Below are 27987 nucleotides of genomic sequence, written 5' to 3'. Positions count from 1 at the left end.
CTTGAAAGGCTACAATCCATATTTTAAAATCCTGCTGAAAACAGACGATCACCTTGGATTTTGGAAGAGACACATGCCTCACCTGGAACGGGCCCCACAGCCCCCTCGGTCCACGTTAGCCAGCGGGGCCCCACTCTCGGGCTGAGTTCCAGGGACACCCACTCTCGGAGCGCTGCGTCCTGCTCCTCCTCAATCGTTGGGAGAATCGTCCTGGCCGAGAAGTCTCTTCGCACAAGGTCAGTGCTTATGTGAAAGATTCCTTTTTGGAACTTAACAAAATTCAATTTTATTCTCTACTGATACCCAGTTCTCTTGGTAACTTGATACTAAACACATTCTCCTTGAAATCAACAGACACATTTTAGGTTGAAACCAGTCTCACAGAAAAAAGGAGAAAAAGTCCATGTGGAGATGTGCTTTTAGGCCTTTTAAAAAAACCATGAAGTTTACTAACTGCCAGAGTGAGTAAACGGAGGCAAGACCTTGTCGGGTGCTGAAACAGACATTAAAACAATGGTACCATGATTAAATAAGTTTTTATTGTCACATTTAACTGCTTCGTCAGATACACATTGTAGACTTCGGTATGGCATAAAATAAAAATATATTCCTGAATGTCAAAATAGGAACAGGGCAGATGGCAATGGCACTTAAAAGAAAATTAAACTCACACTGGGGAGGAAGCCCTAGCAGGTGCTGAAACAGAGCACATTTGCAGGTGAGTGGTCTGTGGCGTTTCCAATCAAACGGCAGTGCTTTAAGGCCAACAGAACAGGAGACTAGAAAACACAGACCCCGCAGATGGGCGTCAAAAGAACGGCAGTTTCGGTGTTTCATTTTCAGTGTGTGTTGTCTGCTTGAGCACTGGCACTGGCTCAGTGAGCAAACCTCTCTTCTGCAAAATGAAACTGCTCTCTCAGAACCTGGATCAGGAGCCTCTCTGACAACCTCCTTATTTTCCCGCGTTTTAACTAGTCCAAAGGCAAGGCAGTCATGTTCCAAAGCATTCACTTCGTGGGCTGACCTTGCCATAAACGGTGGGTCTTGTCGTCCCCAAACCAGGAGCCTAAAATGCTCCTGAATGTCTGCAGTGGCATCACACGCTCTGGGCAAAACTAGAAAACAAGCACTAATTAAATAAAAATATAAGTGCATCCCAACAGGAACTCTCAACACATTCCACAATTATCCTCTGACTGGCAGCTTTAAGAAGTGTGGTTACTCAGATTGGAAACGAGTGTTCATTCACCGAGATTCCGACAGCTTACGAAACGTCTTTTCTCCACAAACAAAACCACCACTAGGATTTGTCGGAAGGTCTAAACGAGTTAGATGCCTTATGTGTGAACTCGGCTAAACTCACTGTGTCTGGAGTCTGCTCATCACACACCTCGGGTCGGAACCTGACCCCTCCTGGGGCCCACTGGTGACTGCCCTTCACTCAAGGCCCCAGAACAGAGACTGTAAATGTGGCTGGTGCAACACAGCACTCACTGTGATTCCACAAAAGGAAAATAAGTAATTTATTTTATGACATACGTATTTGGATGATTACTTACTGGTAATTAGTATTTCTACATGTTTTTAAAGGCAACCATTTTAAGTGACAATACATATCAGGCTAGTAGAAAAAGTGAAAACGAAGCCTTCTCTTTTGATCTCAGAGTCATGCAGACAAGAGAAGCTACATCCGATTTGTTCCAACCAGGCTCCTTCAAAGGATCAAAATTTCTTTTCCGGCAAAGATGAATTTGGCTCATCATAGAAAGAAGGGTCTTTGAAGGCTGCTGCTAAACTCATTTCCCTTTGAAAAAGTAAATTTCAAGGCATGATAGTGCAAGAGGTAAGTTTTTGATTTATAGAACATTTATAGACTAATTGTGCTTAGTCTCTAATTACCAATTTATTTTAAAGAACAGAAACTACGGTGATAAGTTTCTCTCTGCCTAAATTTACCAGTACATCCATGAATCGCACCAGAATGAGGACGATTTGATGATCTTAGTGATTCTGTCGCGACACCTGACACGGCGTCGGCAGGTGAGGCCCTTCGGAGGCGAGGCCCCTCCCAGTTCTGTGCCCGGGACTCTCTGGGAGCCCAGGGGTCCGAGAAAGCAGTTCTCCCTTCCAGACTGCATCCTCCGAACCCTCTCTGAATAAGCGACGAAGAGAGCGGGGAGAGTTTCCTCTGTTCAGTTAAATCTGGGACGTCTGAGTGTTCCTGGAGCCCCCGTCGGGATGTGTCACAGGTCGAGAATCCCTCGCGTGTGAGTATTCGCTATTAGGGGGCTCTGCAGGGTCAATCAAATTTTCGTAGTCGCTGTCGTCTGATTCCTCCACGCTGTCTCCAGCGGCTCCCTGGGAAGGAGGAAGGTCTGCTCCAGCTCCCGAGTACTTCAGTCCGGCGCTGCTGGGAGCGTAACTGGAAGAGCCCACAGCTTGAGGTCGAGGCATGAAGACACTCGTCTCCATGCGAGAATGGCTCAAAGTACTTTCTTGATTGTTTGGGTGGAAATCAGAGTAAGGGGGAGGGGGGTCAGAGGCCTCTGCGTCGGCCAGTGTACTTCTACCTTCAGTTGCAAAGCCCGCACAGGGCGTCCGCGGGCTGAGCGCCTGCTCAGAACTTTCAGACGGCATCTGCCTGCTCATCACGGCCTGCTGCAACGCTGGGAGGAAAGAGGAAGAACACTGTGACTCAGCCTGTCGTTTCCCAGCTGTGCACCTTAATGCCCTCAACTGCCAACCCGAATGTTCTGGAAAACAGCGACAAAGCAGTGACACCAATTACTACTGCTGTTTTACATTTGCACAGTACTTCATAATTTACAAAGCGCTTAACAGAGGTGGCCACCCGACTCCACCCCTCCCACTGGTCTGGATGAGCGTGTCTATTTTAACTCCTTGGTTGTCGGACTTCCGTACAGTCCAGTTTTCTTTCAGTTTTGACTATTGCTTTGTTTCTGAATTGTTGTCCTTATTTTGGTTGTTTGAGGAGGCACAGTGTGTCTACCTACCCCTCCATCTTGGCTGGAAGTCTATTTTTTTAATTTTTAGAGAGAGGAGCAAATGAAGGAGAGAAACAGCTATATTAGTTGCCTCTTTCGCACCCGCATCTGGGAACTTGGCCTGCAACCCAGGCATGTTCCCTGACTGGGGATCAAACAGGCAACCTTTGGTCTGCAGGCTGGTGCTCAATCCATTGAGCCATACCTCCTACGGCTAAATAGAATCTTTTTTAAGATATACTTTAAAAAACTGAAGGGTTGTAGACTCAGATATGGGGCTTTCAGAGCATCCATAAAAATGTGGTACAATTATGGCCCAGTACCTAGAAAAATTGGCCACTTAACAGAGGACCGTTCAGCTTTTAAGGGGAAAGAGGTCTGGGCATATATAGTGACAGGTGATTGTCAAGAAGAGTTTGTGACAGAGCCGAGGGCTTCCGCCAAGATGGAGGCATAGGTGGAAACACCGTGCCATCTCGCACAACCAAGTTTAAAAACAAAGTTTTAGCAACAAAAATGCAGCCAAACCACAGAAAATTGAATTATACCGAAGTTCAACAACAACGAACCCTTCAGCCAGACGGGTAAGAAGGGCAGAGCCAGCAGTGGAGCAGGTTGGCCAAAAAGATCCCCTGACCCAGGCGCGCAGGCAGCCAAGGGCGGATCCCAGGTGTGGGGTAGCAACAGGCGGACCCAGTGAAGGCACAAGACAGCAGGCTGACCATGGTCACACATTCGCACGCAGATAAACCAGCGAAGGAGCGAACAGTGAGACAGAATGAGCAGGCCCCAGAGGTGGGAAGGAGCAGAGGGGACAGCATATTGCTCCCTCTCTCACCCCACCCCCATATACAGTGTCACAAACCAGGGACCTGAGTGGACCCGCCCCAGTGAACAACTAGGGCTCCGCCCCTCTTACGTAACAGGGCAGGAACAGACAGCAAAACATGGCTCAAGAGAAAACCTCAGAGCCCCAGAGTCCATAAACCTAAGCGACACAGAGATAGCCAACCTATCAGAGGCACAGTTCAAAACACTGGTGATCAGGATGCTCACAGAACTGGTTGGTTTTAGCCACAAATTAGAGGAACATATGAAGGCTAAACTAATTGAAGTGAAGGAAAATGCACAGGAAACCAATAGTGATGGAAAGGAAACTGGGACTCAAATCAAGGGAGCAGACCAGAAGGAAGGAAAAAATGGCTAAACAGAAAATTATGAAGAAACAAGAAATCAAAAAAATGAGGAGAGGCTTAAGAACCTCCAGAACATCTTTAAACACTCCCACATCCAAATTATAGGGGTACCAGAAGGAGAAGAGGAACGGCCAAAAGTGGAACACTTATTTGAACAAATAATAAAGGAGGAGAACGTCCCCAATCTGGCAAAGGAAATAGACTTCTAGGAAATCCAGGAAGCTCAGAGAGTCCCAAAGAAGTTGGACCCAAGAAGGAACACACCAAGGCACATCATAATTACATTACCCAAGATCAAAATGAAGGAGAGAATCCTAGAAGCAGCAAGAGAAAAGGGGACAGTCACATAAAAAAGGAGTTCCCATCAGACTGTCAGCTGATTTCTCAAAAGAGACCTTACAGGCCAGAAGGGGCTGGAAAGAAGTATTCCAAGTCATGAAAGGCAAGGACCTACATCCAAGATTGCTCTATCCAGCAAAGCTTTAATTTAGAATGGAAGGACAGATAAAGCACTTCTCAGATAAGGTCAAGTTGAAGGAGTTCATCATCACCAAGCCCTTATTACATGAAATGTTAAAGGGACTTATCTAAGAAAAACAAGATAAAAAAACACGTATAGTAAAATGACGGCAAACTCACAATTATTAACAACCACACCTAAAACAAAAACAGACTAAGCAAACAACTAGAACAGGAACAGAAACACAGAAATGGAGATCACATGGAGAGTTAGCAACAGGGGGGCGGGAGGAGGAGAGGGGGCAAAAGGTACAGAGAATAAGTAGCATAGAAGGTAGGTAGAAAATAGGGAAGAGGGCAAGAACATTATGGGAAATGTAGAAGCTAAAGAATTTAAGACACATGGACATGAACTAAAGGGGGGGATGTGGGAAGGAGAGGGTGTGCAGGGTGGAGGGGAATGAAGGGGGAAATGGGACAACTGTAATAACATAATCAATGAAATATATTTAAAGAAAAAAATTAAATCTTTTAGACAAAGATTTTATTAATTTTTTTAGAGAGAGGGAAGGAGAAGGCGAAAAAAAGAGAAAGAAACATCAATCGGTTGCCTCTCGCACACGGCCCAACCGCAGACAGAACTTACAAGGCAGGCCTGTGCCCTGACCAGGAATCAAAACGGTGACCTTTAACTTTGTGGGACAAAGCCGACCAACTGAGCCACACCAGTCAGGGCTGAAGTACATTTTTAATATAAAAATGACACATACTTTGGCAAAATTCAGAAAAGAACAAAGAAAAATTGCCTATAAGTCCCTCAGCCAGATAACACTTAAAATTTTGGTAAAAATATCACAAGATTTGGGTTTAAAAATGTAAACTTTAGGTGTAAGGCCCCATTTATTTCCTGAACTCCCCTTTTTGCATCCAGCCTGTGCATGTTTTGCATATTTATGTAGACTTTAAACACAGCTGAGATCACATTGACACCATTTTATATCCTAGTGTTTTGCTTAAGATTACGTATTGTAATTAAAGATTCACTTCAATTGCTGTACAATACTCCATTATATAAACATACCAAAATTTATTCAATTGTGATACTACTGTTGTTAGTTCAACTATTTTAATAGGTCATTTCCAAGATTTTAGAATTAGAAAGCTGTGATTAACATTCTTGTGCATAAATCCCTATCTACACTTCTGATTATTTCTAGAGAACTGTAACAGTAGAAATGAATCAGTCATCATTTATTTAGAAGTATAAATTATATTTTAAGCCCTGGCTGGTGTAGCTCAGTGGATTGAGCACGGGCCTGAGAACCAAAGGATCGAGGTTCGATTCCCCGTCAGGGCACATGCCTGGGTAGCAGGCCAGTTCCCAGACAGGGATGCATCGGAAGCATCCATACACTGGTATTTCTCTCCTTCTCTCCTTCCCTTCCCTTCTAAAGATAAATAAATTAACTAATTAATTTTTAAAAAGAAATATAAATTATATTTTAATTGGTTTGCAAATATTACATTTTTAAACATTTTATTTACTTTAGAGCAAGGGGAGGAGAGGGGAAAGAGAGGCAGAGAAGCATCCATGTGAAAGAGAAACATCAATCAGTTGCCTCTCTTATGCTCCCCGTCTGGGCCAAACCTGCAACCCAGGCGTGTGCTCTGAGTGGGAATCAAACCAGCGACCTTTCACTTTGCAGACAATGCCCAACCAACAGAGCCACATGGGCCGGGGTGGTTTACGGATATTCGTATTAAATTACAAATGGTTAGCTACACCCTTCTCTCTTTTACACTTGATATTATTTGTCATACGTTTTATAAATTTTACTTACAAATATTACATGTGGTGGTATTATAGCAAACGTGCCTGTTGCTGAGTTGGAATTAATAGATTCTTGGGCCTAATTTTCATTCAACCAGCTTATCCTTTAGGTTAATGGTAGCCACCACCCACAGCTACCAGTAAACAGACATTTAAAGCCCTTGCTGTGACATTGCCTATGAACCAAGTATAAAGTTAAAAGAGTTTGCAGTAGGGCCTTTAAGTGGCCACAGGAGCCCAAGCCGCAGCCCCTGCTGGGCGCACCAGGGCTGCTGGGGGGGAAGGTCGCCCACTGTGCACAGGTCGCAGGGGTCAACATGCGCACCAGTCCGCACCAGTCACTTCTCAGGGCTCTGACTGGCTGTAGCCTTTCCACTGGGGTCTTCTTTTTCTTCCGGTCAGAGACTTGAGAAGGACATGTGAAACCTATCACTTCTCTTCTGAAAAAGCTTGAAGAAAAGTGGACGCTGCTCCCAAAGAGCCTAACTTGGGACTTGATGAGTACAGAAAGATTTATGTAATTTACTGTATAATTTGACGTTTAAAACCAAACACCTCCCTCCTACTGAATGGTAAAATAGGAAACTCACTTCTTTCTTGTTCTTTTTCATTTTTCCTCTGAGTTATTTGTCTTCTTAATTTGTTCACTTCTGCTTGATATGATTCGACTACTCGCTCACTCTTTTCTACATCTGCACACACTGCCTGAGGGAAAAATCACAATAAACACAATTAGTTTAAACCCACCCGTGAGGCCTCCCGTAAACACAGCATCCGCCGCAGACCTGGAGGGAGCCCGGGCGCTTCACGGGGCGAAAACCAGATACGTCACATAGAACCCACCCACCGAGGGCCACCAGACCAGCACTCTTCTCGTTCACAGACTTGCTTTCTTAAGATGATTATGCTGTTAGTGTACAAACTCTTGAAAAACAAGGATAAGTGGGAAAGATATATATTTTTCCTGGATTATTCATTTTATTGAAATGGGAAGCCAACTTCTGATACTGGTCCAGCGTACCAAGGACACAAAAAGGTAAGACAGGAATTAGATACTTTCGACTTTTATTTATAACCAATAGTCACAAATCAGATGACATTTAAAAGATTTATTTAACAGAAATATTTATAATTAGGGAGAGATAAAAAAGAAATTATCACTGCCAAGATTTATTTATTTATTTTAAAGATTTTATTTATTTATTTTTAGAAAGGAGAAGGGTGGGAGGAAGAGAGGGAGAGAACCATCAATGCGTGGTGCCTCTCGCACACCCCCAACTGGGGACCTGGCCTGCAACCCAGGCATGTGCCCTGACTGGGAATCGAACTGGCAACCTTTTGGTTTGTAGGCCTGCACTCAACCCACTGAGCCACGCCAACCAGGGCTCACAGTCGAGATTTAATAAACTGCCCTGACCTGGTAGCTCAGTTAGCTGGAGTATCATTCCTAATACACCGAGGTTGTGGGCTCAATCCCTGGTCAGGGCACATACAAGAGTCAACCAATGGCTCTGGCTGGTGTGGCTCAGTGGATTGAGTGACAGCGTGCAAACCAAGAGGTCACTGGTTTGATTCCCAGTCAAGGCACATGCCTGGGTTGCGGGCCGGGTCCCCAGGTGGGGGTATGTGAGAAGCAACCATGTATCTCTCTCACACTGATGTTCCTCTCCCTCTCTTTCTCCCTCCCTTCCCCTCTTTCTAAAAAGGTAAAAATAATCTGGAAAAAAAAAGAATCAACCAATGAATGCATAACTAAGTGGAAAAACAATTTGATGTTTCTCTTCTTTCCTCTCTTGCTCTAAAATCAATAAGTAAAAAATATTTAAGAAAAAGATTTAATGAAAGATAACTACTTGAGATTATGTCTACGTAATTTAACCATTCATGCCAGCGCACTCTATGTGATACTGGTGTTTCCAGGGCAGGCCTTATGAAATCGGCAGCGAACTAACAGCAACCCTGAAGTCCGCTGGTTGGTGCTGAGTCTAAAAACGGCATGGTCATGAATTCAGGACAAAAGGCTGTTTTTCACTGCTCGTTATGTCCATAGCAGAAATACCAGAAACTGCCAGAAAGTAGGCCGGTCACCAGTGAGCCAGCATGAAGTTCCCTATACTGCTAGGTGTACTTGACCCTGACTTGGAACACGGACCTGGGACACTGCCTATGGGATGCTTTCTTCTTTGGCCCCAGGCTGACCTCCGCCTACTTCCTCCTCCTCAGCGGCTGCCTTCCTTCCTCACTCCAGTCTTGGGGGGGCTTCTTCAGCTCCACCCCCTTCCTCCTGGTCCTCAAAGCCTCTTTTGTTCTTTGGGTTTTAGAGAAAATTACCCCTGAGACAGCATCAGGGGCTAAAGAACGTGGGACAGTGCTGTTAGCACCTAGCTCAGTATTTGGCTTGTAGGAGTTGTTTCCATGAACACTTGTTGCACGAATGAGCAGGAACGAACAGCTCCACCGTGGTCCTCCCAGTCAGAGCAGGCGCTGGGGCAAAGTGAGTGAACGAGAGGGGCGGATGCTGCGCCGCTCCGAGTCTGGGGCAGTCTCTACTCAGTTACAGCTGATGAGACAGCCGTGTTCTCAGCAATCCTGCTGCAAACTCGGGTGCATTTTCCCGGAAACAACAGTTACAAATGGGTCACGGGACTGAAAACAGTAACACTGCCACTGCGCCCCAGAGTGCCTGCTGCAGGCACTGAAGGGAAGATGGGCCTCTGCAGGCTGGCGCGGTGCCTGCTGGATGCGTCTGCCAGTGCTCTGGATGGGGCATCCTCACTTGTTGACCACGATTCCTCTGTCAGCCGGGGGATTATAAAAAACGAAAGATTAAAGGCATCTGGGCAGTACAAATAAGATAAGAACTAGGAAATAAATCAGTTACCTGCACTTTCTCCTGAAGTGCATTATAAACCTGATAAATCGCCCTGATGTCTTTCATTACTCCATCCTTGTCAAAGAAGTCAGTACTGGAAGACAGACAGAAAAAAGACGTCACAGAAGTTACTAAAACTGCTATGAGCCTGGACGGTATTTTCCTATCCTTTCCACCTCCATCTAGTACCTAAATGCTGCCTCTACAAGGTGATAATGTATCAGAAATAATATCCACACTACTAGAATTATAAAAGAGAAGTATAAAACAACCCACGTGATGAATACAATTTAAAAAAAATAAAAGCTATCCATCTTTTAGTGACCACAGTTATCTTTCAGGATCTCAGAATTATACATAGTCTAGACAAACTTTTATATCAATGACAAAAAAATTGTGGCAAATGATTAAAAAAAAGTAACGGTAAAAGTAAATGATCTTTTCAATAAGAACAAAATTTTGATACATAGTGGTGATGACAGAGAATGACCTCACCACATTTTGCAGTTTCAATCATATCAAACTTGATTTCATATTTCTCTATAAACCTTTTACATCTTAACAAAAGAAAAGAAAGAACTTTCCGTTTACCTTTCCACTTACCCATGTTCTTTAATAACTTTGGCATAACTCTGAGATGTATTTGGCACCGAGGATACTTTATACTCCTGCTGGCTGGTGTTGCCTAGGTTGGGAATCGCCAGGGATATCCTCTGATTGTACCTGGGGGCAGAGTCAAGGGCGCCCCGTTAACAGCACCGCTCTAGGTGAAGAGTGGGTCAGGGCAGGGGAGTCCGAGTCCCTGCCCTTGGGGACTACAGACAGGCCTCCCCACGCACCTGCTTCCATGCAACCTGAGGATGCGCGAACTGGCGATTCCTGTCCTTCCCTTAGAGCAGACACTTGATTGTCAACTCCCTGAGGGCAAAGGGCACTCTTAGGCGCCTTCTGCACCCCCACAGAGACTGGCAGAGCGCTGAGGATGTTGTATGTTCTCGAGAAATACTACTAATACATTAGTGCAGTCTTGCACGCGGCTATTTAAGGATTAATCATTATTTTCACTTATGTCAATTCAATTTATTCTACTGAAGGGAATTTAGTAGAATAAATTCTACTAAAAGTAGAATTTAGTAGAATTTCCAGAAAGAAACCTCTCTGTTGTTTATAGCAGAAATTGTGATCTACAGGATGCAAAACCCTCATTAACCAGCAGGTGGATCAATTTTACAATTCTGTCTTTAAAATCCATGCTTTAAAATGACGGACGTCCAGAGCGATAAAACTGCATTTCCACATAACGGTTTATGATGGTGATTTCCAGCTGTTTACTCCTATGAGAACTGATGTGTCATTAACACACCTTGCTAATGCTTCTTGATTCGAAGACAATTTTAATTTATACAACTAACTGACAGGAAAATGCCTGCTCTAACTACAAAGAACACTGGCTAAGCGGAAGTTACAGAAGCTTTTCTTTAGAGATGCTATCAGATGCACATTTTCAAAGTCATAAATCTTGATGACTTGTATCAACACCCTCGCTGTTTGTACAAGGCCTACTCACGCGGGAACGCCTTCTTTACCTTCGATTTGGTCTGAAGAGAACGTACTCTAGAGCGTGAGTGGAGCTGTTGGCGGTGGAGATGAAGCTGAAGAGGAGGAAGACGAGGTCGGGCACCCCGAGGATGCGGGTGAGCTGCTTGTGGAGGACCTGCTCTCTGTAGGACATCTGCTGCTGCGTGTTCCGCCGGAATCGGTACCACCCGATGACTTTCTGCCGCAGGAACAGAAAAAAAGTATTAAGAGCTCTATGAAGTCCCACAAATTTAGCCCTGAATGTATCCATACAGCACACGATGCCTGTACACAACGTTAATGGCTCTGTGTGCAACTGCTCAGGGTGGAAAATGGCCCCACTGCCCACCGACAGGGTAGACGGACTGGTGCAGCCACACTGGACACCCACTCAGCAATGAAAACCAACTACTGATACATACAAAACAGATGAATTCCAAAGTAATACGCTGAGTGAAAGAAGCCAGACCCAGACAAAAACTGATGCCGTGGGATCCACTCGTGAAATTCTAGAGCACGGAGACCAATCTACAGTGACAAGATACTGACCCACGGGGCGGGGGCTGACTGGGGTGGGGGTGGCGTGTGACAAGGAGGGACTGGAAAAGGGCCCAAGGAGACTGCGGTGGCAGACGTGGTCACTAGCTTAGGATGATGATGACGGTTTCATGGTGGATGCACTCATCAAAACTTATCGCAGTGTGCACTGTGAGTATATGCACTTTATTTTACAGCAATTATACCTCAATACAACGACAGACTGACACGCTTTAGCTCTGTCCGTTCTAACCCTGGGTTAACTGGGCTGGCTGAGTGAATTAAACTGACATGCTCTTGGGAACAATAGTTCTCCTCGTGTGATCAGCTGGACATCTGGAGGACGGATGACCGACAACACTTCCGGGAGCTCGCTAAAATGTTCCTGGGCCCCACCCAGACCTGCAGAATCAGAACCTTTGTGGGTAGAGCCAGGAATCTGAATTTAAGACAATTCCTTAAGTTTTTTTCTTGTGTATGTACTAAAGTTTGAAAATCACTGTTATAGAGACAATTCATTCTTTATTAGAATAAGAATCCTCACACAAGTTCTTTCTTTAAAATCTATTCCTTGAGTGAAAAAACATGTTTTAAGATATAAAAGTAGTTTAAAATTGTATAATGTTGCCCTGGCTGGTGTAGCTCGGTGGGTTGAGCACAGGCCTGAGAACCAAAGGGTCACCAGTTTGATTCCCAGTCAGGGCACATGCCTGGGTTGTGGGCCAGGTCCGTCCCCGTGAGGGGGCAGGAGAGAGGCAACCACACACTGATGAAAGACAACTTCTCTTTCTCTTTCGCTTCCCCTCTGTCTAAAAATGAACAAATACAATCTTAAAAAAAAAAAGCTGTGTCACGTTAAAATCAACAGTAAATCCAGATTACGTTTTGGCACTTTCGTGCAAGAAGGAAGCGAACCAACCTCTGCCGAGTCCCTCTGCCAGAGCCCCAGCCAACAATGCCCCAAACATTTTCATTAGTTATCACAACCACCCTGGGAGATCAGTAATGTTTTCTCCACTGAGTTCACATTACCGCGAGGGACTGCAGGGAATAAATAGTGCGTGCCTTCAAGTGGTGCTACTGAGCATAATGCATGACCTTAAGTTATATTACAGCAATTAATTTGATATTCTTTAAATGAAAAGAAAACCCAAACACTTCTGGCGGCATACAAGGTCTGTCCAGAAAAGTCCAGCAATTGTTACTATAATGAGGACAGTTTGCGTGACATCGATGTAACCTGGCAGCCAAGGAGAGTGGACTAGGATGTGCATGTGTGAACAATGACGACTCCACTGTACTCGGCAGTCGGGGTGGTAGAAGCCCTTGAGTGAACGTGTGTACTCTGTGGTTGTCACATTCAAAATGACTAAGCAATGCCCTGGCTAGTGTGGCTCAGTGGATTGAGCACGGGCATGGGAACCAAAGGGTCACAGGTTCAATTCCCAGTCAAGGCACACGTCTGGGTTGCAAGTCAAGTCCCCAGTAGGGGGTGCAAGAGAGGCAACCACACATTGATGTTTCTCTCCCTCTTTTTTCCCTCTCTTCCCTCTGTCTAAAAATAAATAAATATAATCTTTTAAAAAAAATTACTGAGTAGAGCGACAAATTAATTCATTAAATTTTTGTTCCATTCTTCAAATTTTTCAATTAAATATTAGATTTGCAGCCTGCCTGGTGGAGGTAATTTTTTTAAAGTTCCCATCATTTTCTTAAAAAGTGGATAGTAATTAAAACATTTTCTCTATGTCCAGCACTGTTTCAGGTACCTGTGTGGTTTTGAGCCTAACATTTCTAACGCGCCTTTCTAGGTAAGCACAATAACCCCTGTGAGGTGAAGACACACCTCTCCTGGGCGCTCAAAATGTAGACCAGAGTTAACCAGAAAGCTCTTTAGTTATCTAAATACTACACATCACCTTTGCTTTTATGGTAGAAATTTGGACTTTTGAAAAAATCCTTAAAGAGTTTATATTACGTACAAGGTACCACAGAAAATACAATGAAATACATAGTTTTTGCCCTTAACAAATATGAAAAATAAAAAACATTTGTTTTAGCACAAAGTTCTAGAAAATTAAAACCACAGATTGACTTTTAACTTTTTTGAGACTCTTGGCCTTAGGAAAATCAAAGTTAATTCCACAAAACAACCAATGTTTCGTCTACTGTGTCTCAAAACAGCAAATCTAATTTTAAAATCCCCAAGTCAATTTGGAAATGTGTCCATATCCACCACTAAAAAACCTACATAGTACTTTACAAAGCGCAGTACTTTCTAAAAATGCCTTTTCTAAAAAAATGTTCAGTTTCAGCTGGCATTCGGTGTTACACTGGTTTCAGGTGTACAGCCCAGGGGCCAGATATCCACGTCGCTTATGCATGACCACCCCACCCAATGTCAATTTGTAAAACACATTAAAAAAGAAGGCAAATGAAGTCTCCCTTCATCCGCAGCCCTTTCCCAAACTAACTACTTTTAAGTTTGGTTGGCTTGCTTCCAGATCTTTCTCTGTACATTCGAACACTCGTTCAGACTTGTTTTAAATAGGCCCAAATGATATTACTTCCTTCTTCACGTAACATTAACCTAGAGACCTCGCTGTGAAATGACCTGAGAACCCGCTTCGTTCTTTCCAATGGCTGCTTCCTAACCCACTGTACGGAGGTACCAACCTCGCTTACTTAACCATTCCCACTGGTGGACGTGTGGATTGGTTTCAAAATTCTCACTATTGCCAAAGATGCAACCAACACCCTCACACACGGTCAAGAGGCCAGACTGCCGGGTGTAAGCCTTGGCTCCACTGCTACTCACTGGGGACCGTAACCCAGTCACTTAACCTTTGTTGTGAATCAACTGGGAAAGCGGAGGATGGCAGCGAGGTGCCTCAGGGGCTGCTGCAAGGATGCAACGGGCCGCCACCCGGGGCTGCTTAGACATGGCCCGGCACAGACTGCAAGTGGCCAGTGACGCTGCTCTTTCCTACCTTTGTGCCTGGATGCTATTATTTACTTGGACCAGACTCCTAGAGGTGACCCTGCACATTGAAAATTCTGTTATTGCAACGCTCTCCTCCTAGACGTCCATACCAAGTCCCACCCCCACCTACAGCGCCAACACTGGCTGTTAGCAATCCTTTCATGCTCAGCCAGTCTAATAGGCAAAAAGAGTGTCATGTTGCTTTAACTTGTGTTTCCTGACAGAGGTCAGGCGTCTTTTCATTTATTTCTAGCCATTGTGGATTGCGTTTTGCTTTTTTGTGAATTTCCTTTTGATAACCTTTATTCATTTTTTCTCACTTGAAGTTTTTTCATCTATTAAAGAAAACTTCCTGGATTAAAAAAAACATATATTTTGTGGATTGAGTGTGGGCCTGTGAACCAGACAACTGCGGTTCGATTCCCAGTCAGGGCACATGCCTGGGTTGCAGGTCGGTTCCCTGCAGGCCAGTTTCCAGCAGGGGATGCACGAAAGGCAACCATACATTGATGTTTCTCTCCCTCTCTCCTTCCCTTCCCCTCTAAAGATAAATAAAATAAATCTTAAAAAAATATATATATATATATATATATTTTATTTATTTTTAGACAGAGGAGACGAGAAGGACAAAGAGAGGAAGAGAAACATCAACATGTGGTTGCCTCTCCTGTGTCCCCTACTGGGGACCTGGCTCCCAACCCAGGCATGTGCCCTGACTGGGAATCGAATCAGTGACCCTTTGCTTCACAGGCCCGAGCTCAATCCATTGAGCTACACCAGCCAGGGCACTTCCTGGATCTTTTAAAATAATTTATTGATTTTAGAGGGGGGGGGAGTTGGAAGGGAGGGATACAGGGAGAGGAAGAGAAAGAAACATCAATGTATTGTTCCATTTACTTATGCATTCATTGGTTGATCCCTGTATGTGCCCTGACCGGGGATCAAACCCACGACCTTGGAGTACAGTGATGACGCTTTAACCAACAGGGCTCTCTCCCCCTGGCCAGGGCTCTTCCTGGAACTTTTACTATATAGTGAAGGGTATAGAAAACTGTGCTCCAATAAAATTTTTCAGGGAACAGATTTTAGCTTTAGAAAGTGTAATAAAGATCCATTCTCTAAAAATATGGAAGTACATGGAAGGAGGCGGTGAGGCAGTGGTTGAGAGAAAAGGACAGACTGGAAGAGACTCCAGGATGTGGGCTCTCGGGCCAGTCGTTGGAAATGGGACAGTGGGGCCATGATGCCTGTGGCGGCTCTAACTCCCTTTCTCAGGTGGGCGGGAGGCCAGCTCAGACTCTGTGGATGCTGAGCACCCCCTGAGCTTGTTGTCACTTACAAAGCCGTGTGTCCTCTCTTCCAACCTAGCCCCGCCCCCAAACTCTGCACTCTTCCTTTGATCTCACCTGCTTCTCTTTCTCCCTTCACCCACAGGAGCACGGAGATGACGCTGGTGACAAACACCGCACTACTCTGGCCCCTGCACCCTTCTCAGACATGGTAGGGCCACACCCCACACTGCCAGGATTACTGTCATCCACAGGTAACGCTTTAAAAGCTTTTGGGGCCCTGGCTGGTGTAGCTCAGTGGATTGAGCACGGGCCTGTGAAGCAAAGGTTCACCGGTTCGATTCCCAGTCAGGGCACATGCCTGGGTTACAGGCCACGTCCCCAGTAGGGGACACATGAGAGGCACCACACATTGACGTTTCTCTCCCTCTCTTTCTCCTTCCCTTCCCCTCTCTCTAAAAATAAATAAATAAAAATATTTTCTAATAAAAAGCTTTTTTTGGTAATGTGTGCTTCTAAGCAAAGGCATTCTGCTTTTTGTTTGACAAGTTGAAAACTTTTATTGGCACCTTTTTTCCTTAAGTGATGGTTTAATAATCAATCTATTTTTCTGGAATTTACATACCAAGGTAAAAATTATAAAATTAATGCACGTTATGATATATTTACAAAATTATTTTAATTATAAGTAGAAAGACAAAACTACTCAGACTCAAATCAACTACTGTCAATTTTCAGATTATAGTTCATTTCTTTTTCTGATCTTTACATAATGGAATCATACTATAAATATCTAAACTTTTTTTTGTTGGTACGTTATAAACATTGTTTCACATCTGTAATTTATCTTTAAAATTACTCAAGGTAACAGAACTCTCATATATTAACATCAAGTTGCGCTGTTCATTTACACTCCTTTCTGGTTTTAAGCTTTGTGTGATGAGATAAGGACCGATGTCCAAGTCAGAACAGACAACAGAAGTCACAACATACCTTTCTCCGATCTTTGAGAATCCTGTCCAAACTCTCTTCATTAACTTTGCTTGCATAGTCATAAAAACTGTTTAAAAAAAAAAAGGATTAAAACCACATGACATTGTGACATGGATGTGCTCAGCTATGCGTGTCCACAGGCCATCTAATCCAACTCTATCTTGGTAACAGAGAACCGTCTTCCACAGGTAAACGAAGAGCAGTCTATCCACCCGCTTTGCTGACATGAGGTCTCTTTTGCATCATGTTTGGGGGGTCACTCCCATAGGGGGAGGTGCTGATAGCAACTGATTCCAAAGATGTGGCACCTTTTCCTTGTTTCTAAGTACTAATTACACATACATATATATATATGTAACTGCATATATATATTATATATATATATAATATATATATGCAGTTCATTTCCTGGGCAATGAAGGGAAATGAACACTTGTTGAATGCTTAATCAGAAACTTAGCTGCATGCTTTCTCCTGTCATTCATGTCATTCTTGCCTCAATGCTGGAGGTAGTAGTTTAGCCCAGAATATCAACAAGTTTTATTCCCATTTTTGCAGACGAAGATTACTGGAAGAGCCAGGACTTTGAGCCCAGGTGTGGCTGGCTCCAACTGAATGTGCTCCCCCCTAAAATGGACCACCCTGACCAGGGCCCTGTGCCGAGCGGGGCAGGCGCACTCGTGTGCGGGCCTTCCTCCCCGCCTCCCACCACAAGCCCAGGCCTTACAAGGGAGGAAGGAGTTCAGGATACAGGAGAAAGAGGTGGAGTCGGGAGGTGCCAGCTCCAGTGGGTCTGCCTCCCGCCTGTGATCTGGAGCACGTCGCTCAACCCATCTGCCTGCCCTCCATCTCCTTTGTTGCAAGGAGTCTGGGGCAGACGGACGGTTTCTAAGATTTCTTTCAGCTCTAAGAATTATGAGTCCATGATGAAACTGAGTTAAGTTCTTGTTCTGTTGGCTTTGCAGACAGCATTTTAAGGAATTTCTCAGAAGGGCAAGGCGGGGCACACCTAGTAAAGCTCTGGAGTAGTCAGGGCCCAAGTGTCGCTTTCTCAGCCTGGACACAGGCGCGCTGCGGACCAGGGCCTGAGCCCTTTCATTCGCTCTCAGATGCTTCCCCCCAGGAGCTGCTGCTGATTTGCTTCCTACTCCTCTCTCGGCCCCGTGTAAACCTAGAAGAGACAGGCTCCTCGCCTCCCTTGAGGCCTGTGCACAGGTGGCCATTTTGCATGAAAACTCTGAGGTAACGAGAGGGTGGGGGGGTGCGCACAGGAGATGAACACCAGTCCCCAGGGGCTTTGGTGCAGGGGGCCTGGTGTTGGGAGCTGCAGGGCAGGCACAGCCAGGTGCAGGGAGCTGGCAGGTGTTTAAGGAAGGAAGTGCTGATGGGAGCACTGGAGAGCAGCACTGCCGGGAGGGAGAGCAGGGCCTTGGGGAGTTTCCAAACAGGGAGACAGCACAGCATCCTCACACTGCCCTCGGGCGGCGGGGCTGGAGCTCCGAGGGCACCAGGGGCCCGGGGGGAGCCTGCGGAGCACCGCCAGTGTGCGGGACACCGGCCCTTTCACCCGCCCCTCCCCGCCCACAGGTCTCTCTGTCATTTGCTGTCTCCCTTCTGAATGCCTCTCCTCCCATTTTTTTCTCTTTCTGTCCTTTAGTTCGTCATAATATGCAACTGATGTATATTAACTGAAACACAAAAAGAAACTTTTATGTTCTCCTTGGTTGCATTTTAAAGTGGAATATTCTAAAGCGAGTGGTTTTCATTCCTCCTAAAACCCCCCCCTCTGTTATTTTACCTATATGTGATCCTGGCTGACTCCCTTCTCTGGGGTCGAAGAACTCTTGCCAGGGAGGCGAGTGGGAGCTTCCACAACAAACCACTGCGAACAAGACTTACGAGAGGCACACGGGGTTTGTGCCTCCCCTTTGCTAACCTGACGCCGTACCACACACACACGTGGTGCTCAATGAGTACGTGGGTTTGGAGGCCCTTGGTTACACTTGTGCGTCCCTAGCCATAATTAGCTACAGGCATAAATTCACTAGTTTTTAGTCAATTAATCTTTTAGTAAGCTAAAAGCCACAAAGAAGGGTGTGACTTACCTAAAAAGTTTTGAACAAGGCTGATGGTTATGGATTTCTGTAATTAGAAAGAGAAAATACATATTAATCACATGATATACAGACAACTAAAAAGTAGCCCAGGATTTTTCTCCCCAAAATCTCAGGCAATAAAAAGATAGTTTTCCACCCTGGCTGGTGTAGCTCAGTGGACTGAGCTAGGGTTACGAACCAAAGGGTCACCAGTTTGATCCCCAGTCAGGGCACATGACTGGGATGCAGGCCAGGTTCCCAGTATGGGGCATGTGAGCGTCAACCACACACTGATACTTCTCTCCTTTTCCTTCTCCCTCTCTAAAAATGAACAAGTAATATCTTAAAAAAAAAAAGAAGATAGTTCTCCTCTTCCGAATAGGCACTGTTGTATATACTAGTGAAGCACTGTACTTTCATAATATTTCAACACAGAGGCCCATTCTCAGAAGCAAGTAAACCGGAGAAGGGCGTTCTGTCTTCACCTGCCTGGATCCGACAAGCCTGCGCTGACCACTTGTGTGCGGGAGCAGGCGGCACCAGGCACCCTCTTCAGTCCCACCCGGTCTGAGCAAGCAGGGGAGAGTCGCCTGATGCATTTGGTCCTGGTAGGTAAAGGCTGCGGCACAGCCTGGGAGGGGCCTTCCCTACCCTACCGTCTGTAACTTACTAACAACTCCTGACAACTTGGGCCAGGTGCTTTGAAGGGGAAGGGAGGAAACTCTGGAAGTCTATTAACCCTTTCAAAGATGGTCAGCATCAAGGGAAACTGGTATTTATGAGGCAGATCTGAAAAGACTGCTGTGATTAACCAGAACAATTCCTTCAAGCTCATCAGGGGCCCGGGCTCCGGCTTGCTTTATAAGACCATGAGACTAATTAACCATTCAATTCTATTAGGAACATTCTCCTGGACAGCAACTCATTACCTGCTGTTTAAAATGTCACAGCCCGGAGTTACAGGCTGCAGTTTTAACTCAATTAAAACAAAACCACAACCCTAAAAGACACAGGGCTGTTCGCCTCTGTACTGCTGTCACTGCCGCCAAAGCACATAGCACATGCGCCGATGCAGCGCTTCCACAGGAAAGAAAACTTTGTTTCCCCAGGAGGCTGTTGACATAGTGATACAAATAAGCAAGCCTCATCTACAATAGAAACATGCCCTTCTTCTATCACCAAAATGATACTGTTACACCTTCCTAAGTTATTTCAGAGATTCTTTTAGCAAAGTAATTAGAATGTGAAACATCTGTAGCAAAACATTATCTAGACTTCAGGGAAAAGGAAAAAAACCCATCTTCTACTTGACAGGGAAGAATATTTTAAGAAAATCCCTGGAGTAAATGCTGAACTCTGAACACACCTCCCGTCATCGATCCGCCCCAGCAGACTCCTTTCCCGACTTACAACCTGGCTCGGAGGCGCACTGAAGATACGCTCTAGGTACTGTGGATTTCCTGAAGAAGCCGAAGCTTTCTCCTGCGAGATTTTCCGCAACCCCTGACCAAGCACTCCACGGAGCAAACAGGCCGATGGCCTCCAACGCGACAACACTGAAGAGCAGCGTGAGGTTCACGGGCACGTTAGCTGATGGGTGGGCCTTTGGCAGGGCAGCCTCCCGGGGATGCCAGGCTTTCCCACGCACACCCAGAGCACATCTCCGCTGCAGACTCCGCATCACGGGGGTGTGGCGACTGCACACACCCATCCGTACAAACCGCTGCCGGGCGGTGCTCCTGCTCCTGCTCCCCTTCCCATCTCTGCTTCTCCTCCCCTCCCCTCCATTCCTTCTAGTAACTGCCCCCACCTCACCTCACTAACCAGGGGAACGCCTGCTGTCTCAGAGGGCTCTGCCCCACGTGAGTTAGCATGGCTTTTAGAGTTAATGTGCATTCAAAACATGACACAGAGATTTCATGTTCAAAGGTGATACTCAATATGAAGTCTCCCTCACTGTGCAGAGTCCAGTAAAGATGTCTGTGCATGGGCTCACACATTTCGACAAATAATACGTTCGGTCTATTTGTTTTATTTAAAACATCCTATTCTGGAGGTTACGTTATGCCAGAAAATTTGTTCACGTTATCACTATGAAAAACCACTCATGGTACTTTGCTTAATGTTTGGCCTTTCCAGAGCCCCTGGTTTACACTTTCTAACAGAATTCTATGTATTTACTTACTTATTTATAAAGCATAGTTGGCATACAGTATTGTATTAGTTTCCGGTTTACAACACAGTGATTCACACGCCTCAAGACACTATCGCCACAGCAGTCTAGCAACTGCCCGTCACAGCACATGGGAGCGATGACAAGAATGACCCTGTCCCTGTGCTGTACATTACATCCCACGACTAATTTGAAAACCGGGAGTCTGTCGTGCTTAACCCCCTCCCCCTTCACTGCCCTCCAGCCCCCTCCTCTCGGACAATCATCAGTTGCTCTCTATGCCTGAACCTGTTTGTTTTGTGTTTTAGATTCCACATACGAGTGAGTTCACATGGTACTTGTCTTCCTCTGCTCAACTTTTTCACTTACATAACACTCTCTAGTTCCACCAATGTGGTCACAAACGGCAAGATCTCAGTCTGTTTCATGGCGCTTACAGCACGCTGCCTCTTGTGCGTGCGCCCACACACCTGCCTGCTGATGTGCAGAGGCTGCACCAGACCTCGGCTCTTGTAGACGGCACTTGGGGAGCACAGGGGGGTGCCCACTTCCAAACTGCTGCTTCCATTTCTTCGGATGAACACCCGGATGTGGACTGTCGTGCACGGCGATTCCACTTGAAACGTCCGAGGACCCCGCAGACTGGCTGCACCAACACACACTCCGACCAGGGGTGCGCTGGGTTCTCCACATCCTAGAAAACGTGTGCTCCTTGTTGTCTTCTGGATAACAGCCATTCTGATAGGCGTGCGGCCATTATTTTCCTGGCTTTGATTTTGATTTCCTGACAATTAGTGATGTGCAGCATCTTTTCAGGTATCTGTTGGCCATCTGCATGTCTTCTTTGAAGAAATGTCTATTCAGATCCTCTGCCCACTTTCAAATTGGATTGCTTGTTTTTTGACGCTGAATTGTTGTAAGTTCTTTATATATTTTGGATATTGACCCCTATTGGCTATATCATTAGCAACTACCTTCTCTTTACTCAAAGTAGGCTGCCTTTTCAGTTGATTGATGATTTTCTTCACTGTTCAAAAACTTTTTAGTTTAACGGAATCCCATCTGGCCCTGGCTGGTGTGGCTCAGTGGACTGAGTGTTAGCCTGAGAACAAAGGGTCACCAGTTCCATTCCCAGTCAGGGCACATGCCTGGGTTGCAGGCCAGGTCCCCAGTGTGGGGCACGCAAGATGCAACCACACACTGATGTTTCTCTCCCTCTCCTTCTCCATCCCTTCCTCTCTCTCTAAAAATAAATAAATATTTTTTTAAAACCCCATATAATTTTTTTCTTTTGTTGCTCTTGCCCAGGGAGACATATCCAAAAACATAAGAGTAAAGTCAAAAGAGTTCACTGCCTATGTTTTCTTCTAAGAGTTTGATAGTTTCAGGGATTACATTTAAGTCTTTAATCCATAATATGTATTTATCTTTAAAAAGAAGATAACAATACATTTAAGATAATACTAGTAAACACTTTGTCCATGAGATCCATAACCATTCAAGTAATAAACTGAAGGCAGGTCATAAAATAAAGGTTGTCCAGTAACAGACATCTGTCATAGCACTGTGTTAATTGGACTCTATGGAAATGGGTATTTATTGCAAGAACCAGAAGATTTATGATTCAAAGAATCACTACATTATGCTGTGGAATTTGAATTACTTTCTAATGCTATTTCTTTAAAAATGAACAGCTAGAATATTAATCAGAAATGCTATTTTTGTGATCATGCCAGATAAGGGAGCCTTTTCTTGCATGGTTTGCTGTCAGTTTACCACATCTGGCATTTTAACCTTCACCTACCAAATTAATTTAGAAAACTCCAGTGTAAACACTGAATCAGTGCACCAATGTGCAGAGAAACCAAATTCTCCCCTTCGGGATTTTGAAGAGTTAAACAAAACAAAACAAAACAAAAAAAGCGAAACCTCAATGAGAAAACGCTATACTTGCAAGTGCCAAGTCTTTACTTAACAAGTCAATACTGTGGAAGTGCGTTACAGCTCCGGACCTGCAGGAGAGAGTTCAGTCTCTTCCCCCAGTCCTGGCCCTCCCTGACTCTGACCTCCCGATCCAGGTACGAGAAGGCTGTCAGCACAGGCCTGAATAATGGCGTAGCCCCAGCATGACCTGGCCTTCAGGAAGTATTTCGAACTACCCACTGTCACACCTCACACCAACTGTGTCTGGGTCTCAGAAACAGGCCAGAACCCTGCCTGTTTCACTCACTCCTTGCCATGCCCCTCCGAACGCACCACCCTGGCTTCGAGTTCACCTCCTTCATGACGTCTGTGCTGACGTCACCCACTAGCAGCTCCCCGCACCCAATCCATGGGACTTGTTCATTCCTCCTTTCCAGAACTCATCTTTGCGCTGCTGGTATTTCTGTACACTTGTGTTATCCTCCCCACTCTCCTGGAAGGCCTGATGCATCTGGATATGCTTCTCACCGCCTGGCATGCGCCTTCACATCAATAAATGGGGGCTGTGTAAGTGAGTAAAATGCCCCTTGCTATGTTCCGAGCATCGGGATATGTTGTTTGGAGATACACTTGAGGTACAGCTACAAGGACTATGCTCCTTGCTGATGAGAAGACTGACCCAAAGAGAGCAAGTGCATCTACTAATGCTCCTTCATCTTTCTCCTAAACTGGCTGTTTGACTTCTTCAAAGGCTGTACAGATTTAGCAAATATCTTACGTAAATGAGTGTGAACATCTTCGCCAGACTCCTTCAGAAAGGATGTGTAACATACCCTTTCATTGTGGTAGGAGGTGATGTTGGCAATGGGGACAGCCTCATCTGCAAACTTGAGGTTCACAGTGGTTTTAAAGAGACTATTACGTGCCACAGCACATAGAAATTCAGTCCATGTCAGGTCAGTTAGTGGGTCAGGGGCAGCTCTATGGAATACCCAAACCTACGGCTACGTGCTGTACATTTATACCGACTTATAAGAACATTTCATAACACTAGTGCAAACAGCTGCACTTTGATTTGAGTGTTTTCTATGTGCCTTTCTCATCTTTGAGGTTAAAATCAGTAAAGGGCTAAAGAACAAACAGTACATATTTAAAAAAGTATTTTGAAGGTCTGTGATAAACTTACTTACCGATGACTTGCAGAAACTCTGTGTTGCTAATTTGTGAGTCACTGATGCTAAAGGTTTCCTCTTGTCTTACCTCTCCCAGCAAAAATCCTTCCTAAAGGTAAGAAAAGAAAATAGTTGCAGACTAAAAATAAATATGATTTTTACTGGTATTAGGAGGAATTTAGGACATAAATCCAACAATAATCCAAATAAGCTCAGCATGCGAACTACCATTGTATAAATCAGTAAGACAAAAGCAATCTGAAATGTATTAACTGGATTGTTTGAAAAAAGGATCCCATGCAAGAGGAAATATTATTTTAATCCCTTCAAGTTTTCCCTGCTTTTTTTGCAGCAAAAATGAGTACAGTGAATTCATCCCCTAAATCCCACTAAGTAGAATAACTAATGTCGAAAAAGCTCAGGAAGAAGAACTATTCCAAGCTTGTTTTCTTGAATCAGGAAACAATTTATGTCATTGTATTAGAAACAGCGCTAATGATAAAAGAATAAAGAAGTTAACACAACGCACAACTAATTGCTCTCGTATAAGCTGGCGTGGGAAATTAGGGTCTCAGTGACTAAATTCCTATCACTCACATGAAAGTGCTTCCTTAGTACATGCGGAGACTTGTTTATTTACACCTTTGGGGGACATCTGCCACCAGGATCAGTTCTGGGTCACTCAGCATACAACCCACCACCAGAGCACTCGCTGTCATGCTTAGCACAAGCAGTAGAAGAACGGAGACCCTAAATATCGAAATAACCTCCCTGTACAGATGGGGGTCCTGGAACTCCTTCCCCAGACACTTGTGCGGCTTCCTCCTTCCCTTAGGCTCTTTACTCAAAAGGCATGTAACCAGAGAGGCCTTCCCTGGCCAACGTAACGAAAACAGCACCTGCCAGGCACTCTGTCCCCTTTACCCTGCATTCTCTTCCTCTGTAGTGTTCTGTCATGTTACATTTTAAATGAATAAATGCCTAGTCCCCACTCCAGTGTAAGCTTTGCGAGAGCAGGGACATCGTGCTTGTTTACTGCTCTATCTCAGCACCTAGCACAGTGCCAAACAACTACCAAGTACTCAATAAATACTGGCTGAGGAAACTTACTGATACAATGCCCTTTGCTATATACCTTTTTATATTCTAGGGTGATCCTTCAAATCAATTAAAGAAAGTTCCTAGTTCAAGAACATTGGCCATGGAAGTGTGAATTTGTGGGAGTGAGGAGGGAGAGAGAGATGCTTTATAGCACAGCTTTTGTACTGAATTAGGGGAGCGGGTGTCCTGAAATCCCAAACCATCATGTACAGGGCATTGCTCAAACGTGAGAAATAAAGGAATCTCCTTAAAAAAGTGATCTCATATGTGAAGAAGTGACCATGACTACTAGTTTGAAAAACACTGACTGAAAAAAAGCTTCTTTTATCTTATAAAAGTCTTTCAGTTACAAGTTCTCACTACAAAAGAAAAATCTTGTAACAGAGAAAAAAACTAAAATTTCTACAGAACTTTAGACCTTAAGAACACACCTACAGATTCCTAGTGTTCCAGTCTAGAATTGCCAGACTTAGCAAATAAAAATACAAGACACCCAGTTAAATTTGAATTTCAGATAAACAACATATCATTTTTATGTAATATTTGGGATATAGTTATACTGAAAATTTTTTTAAATCTGAAATTCAAATTTACCTGGGTGCCCTATATTTTATCTGGCAACTCTACTGCAGTTCTCGTTTTGAAAAAGTCGACAGTGACATCAAGACATTCTAAAGCCAACTGTAAAGTAAATGCTTATATATCTACTGGTCTGGGACTATCTGGGCCACTGTTACTTTATAGCACGAGTAGGCAAACTTACAGTGTGTGGGTGGAATGCCGCCTAATGCCTATGATTGCACAGCCCACAGGCTAAGAGTGATTTCTATACTTTCAAATGGCTGAAAAAAATTAAAAAGGATTCTTTCATGATGTGAAAATTTTATGAAATTCAAATTTCAGTGTCCATAAATAAAGTTTACCCGAAACAGTCACCCCACTTTACTCGTCATCTGTGGCTGCTTTCTCCTGACAGCGGCAGAGCTGAGTAGCTGTCAGAGGCCGCGTGGGCCCCCAAGCCTAAAACACTTACTGTGTGGCTCTCTACAGACAAAGCTGGTTACCCCCAACTGATTTCTTGCCTGGATGAAATGAGAATGTACCACAAAAGCAAATCCTCGGTTCTTCAACTTTGAAATATATGCAATTAAAATAACTTTATTCCACATCTATAACTGTGTCAAGGTTAATATACACAGGTATGGTCATATCCAATACAGTTGCAAACTATTCTCATTGGCAAAAATTTCCATGATATCTGGCCACCATACCTGACACAGGGTAGATGAGCTGTCTCCTGAACTATATTAATTCCAATCCAAGTAATACGACCATCCCACTGCTGTCTGCAGAAAAACTTATCCCCTTTTCAACAGGTAGCTGCTTATTCTTACGATAACCTTGTCCCACACCTAATCTGTGACATTACTAGGCAATCCAAAAATCGGAGGTGAAGAAGCACTATTTCAACAGTATCTCACACTTCCACAGAGAGGAGATGCATCACAAAGCACCCATACAAGGAACTGCATCACATTATTAAACGGCCTGCTGCAGTATCAAAGGCCTGAGCACCCAGAGACAGGAGCGGCCTCTGGAAAAGCCCACGTCGTGTATATTCTTACCATTAATCTCTACCATTGGCACTGGAGAGACAAAAGGTACATTAATTTAATGTTATCTAATTTACTAATGGAATCACCTCTCTACAAGTTTTTATTAATGGAAGCTAAGATTGCTGACATCCAGCCAAATCCAGTTCCTCCTTCTGCAGTGTATAATTTTGCTTTGTAATGACAGCCACACACACACACACACACACACACACACACACACACACAAACCCCACCCTTATTTAGTGAATTTGAAAAACTCTTAACATCATTTAAAATAAACCCCCAATTTGGCAAGCAAATTAAACACTTCCTTACAGATAAAAAACTATCTAGTTTCACAAAGAATTTCCATTCTGAGGTCAGTCACACTAGGACAACAGAATAAAGACACCGAAGCAGACAGGCTCTGCTTGCTCTGAGGCCTCCAAAGCCTGTGCATTTCCGATCACTCACGCGTAGGCCTGTCACTTCCCCATTTCACTGCGACTTAGTTCCGTGATCTTAGGACACGTGCCGAGGAAATAAACATGCAACTTCAGGGCAAGTAGACCCCACACCTAACACTCCTGTTTACACTCTCCGTTTTCCATCGAGGAGAAGAAAACACATGAGCATATGTAACAAGTATGAATGGTGACAGCCATGGTTTCCCTTGTCGCACCCCACGACAACCTGTGAGACGAGCGGGCGGGGCCGGGCGCCTGGGCTCCTTCCCGACCCCGGGCTCCCTTCACAAGTCTAGAAGCCTGACAGTCAGGGAAGGGCAGGCGCTCCGATTCCACTAAGCGACCTCTGACACTAGCAGCGGCCGGCCGGGCCAGCTTTGATAAACCGCAGACCGCTGTCCTGGGACGGTCGGTCGGCCGAAGGCACCGAGCGAGGTGGGCCCATCCCGAGGGAGAACGAGCCCCGGGCAGCAGTAGCTCGCCAGGGGCGGGAGCAGCCCGGGTCACCAGCTCCTGGGCCGGCCGGTGAGCCTGGGGCAAGAGCCGCAAGTGGTCCCAGCTTAGCGAGAGACAGAGGCTGGAGGCCCCAGCGGCCACGGCGGAGGTCCCAGCACCTACGTGGTCGGCGTTGCTGTTGGCGCTGTGGAAACACACAGCGCTGAAGGTGTAGCCCGAAATGGAAGCCGCCATGATGGAAATCTCCAACTCCCCCATCAT

General features: G+C 44.9%; 1 protein-coding gene across 1 annotated transcript; it reads right to left on the bottom strand.

Moving 5' to 3' along the window:
• Positions 1-520: 520 nt before the first annotated feature.
• Positions 521-27987, bottom strand: ABRAXAS2 (abraxas 2, BRISC complex subunit). Its single transcript, XM_037159161.2, has 9 exons — positions 27889-27987; positions 24126-24216; positions 18849-18885; positions 16744-16810; positions 10950-11140; positions 9967-10086; positions 9373-9457; positions 7082-7196; positions 521-2666 (listed from the first exon to the last, which is right to left on the bottom strand). The coding sequence occupies exons 1-9, from the start codon at positions 27985-27987 to the stop codon at positions 2197-2199; spliced, it is 1275 nt and encodes a 424-aa protein (XP_037015056.2). The 3' UTR covers positions 521-2196.

The sequence above is a fragment of the Artibeus jamaicensis genome, unplaced genomic scaffold (genome assembly GCF_021234435.1).
Source record: "Artibeus jamaicensis isolate MK-2021 breed Jamaican fruit bat unplaced genomic scaffold, CSHL_Jam_final contig_490, whole genome shotgun sequence".
Taxonomy (NCBI): domain Eukaryota; kingdom Metazoa; phylum Chordata; class Mammalia; order Chiroptera; family Phyllostomidae; genus Artibeus; species Artibeus jamaicensis.
This window is presented reverse-complemented; position numbering and strand designations above follow the sequence as displayed.

What these genes read in the sequence shown, in the direction of transcription:
- ABRAXAS2 (XM_037159161.2), bottom strand. Translation starts at nt 27,987, where the DNA reads ATGATGGGGGAGTTGGAGATTTCCATCATGGCGGCTTCCATTTCGGGC. An exon ending in CCTTGTTCAAAACTTTTTAG is followed by an intron (nt 16,811 to 18,848) that starts GTAAGTCACACC and finishes TTTTTTAAACAG; the next exon opens with TTTTTATGACTATGCAAGCA. An exon ending in TTCTCAAAGATCGGAGAAAG is followed by an intron (nt 11,141 to 16,743) that starts GTATGTTGTGAC and finishes TTCCTGCGGCAG; the next exon opens with AAAGTCATCGGGTGGTACCG.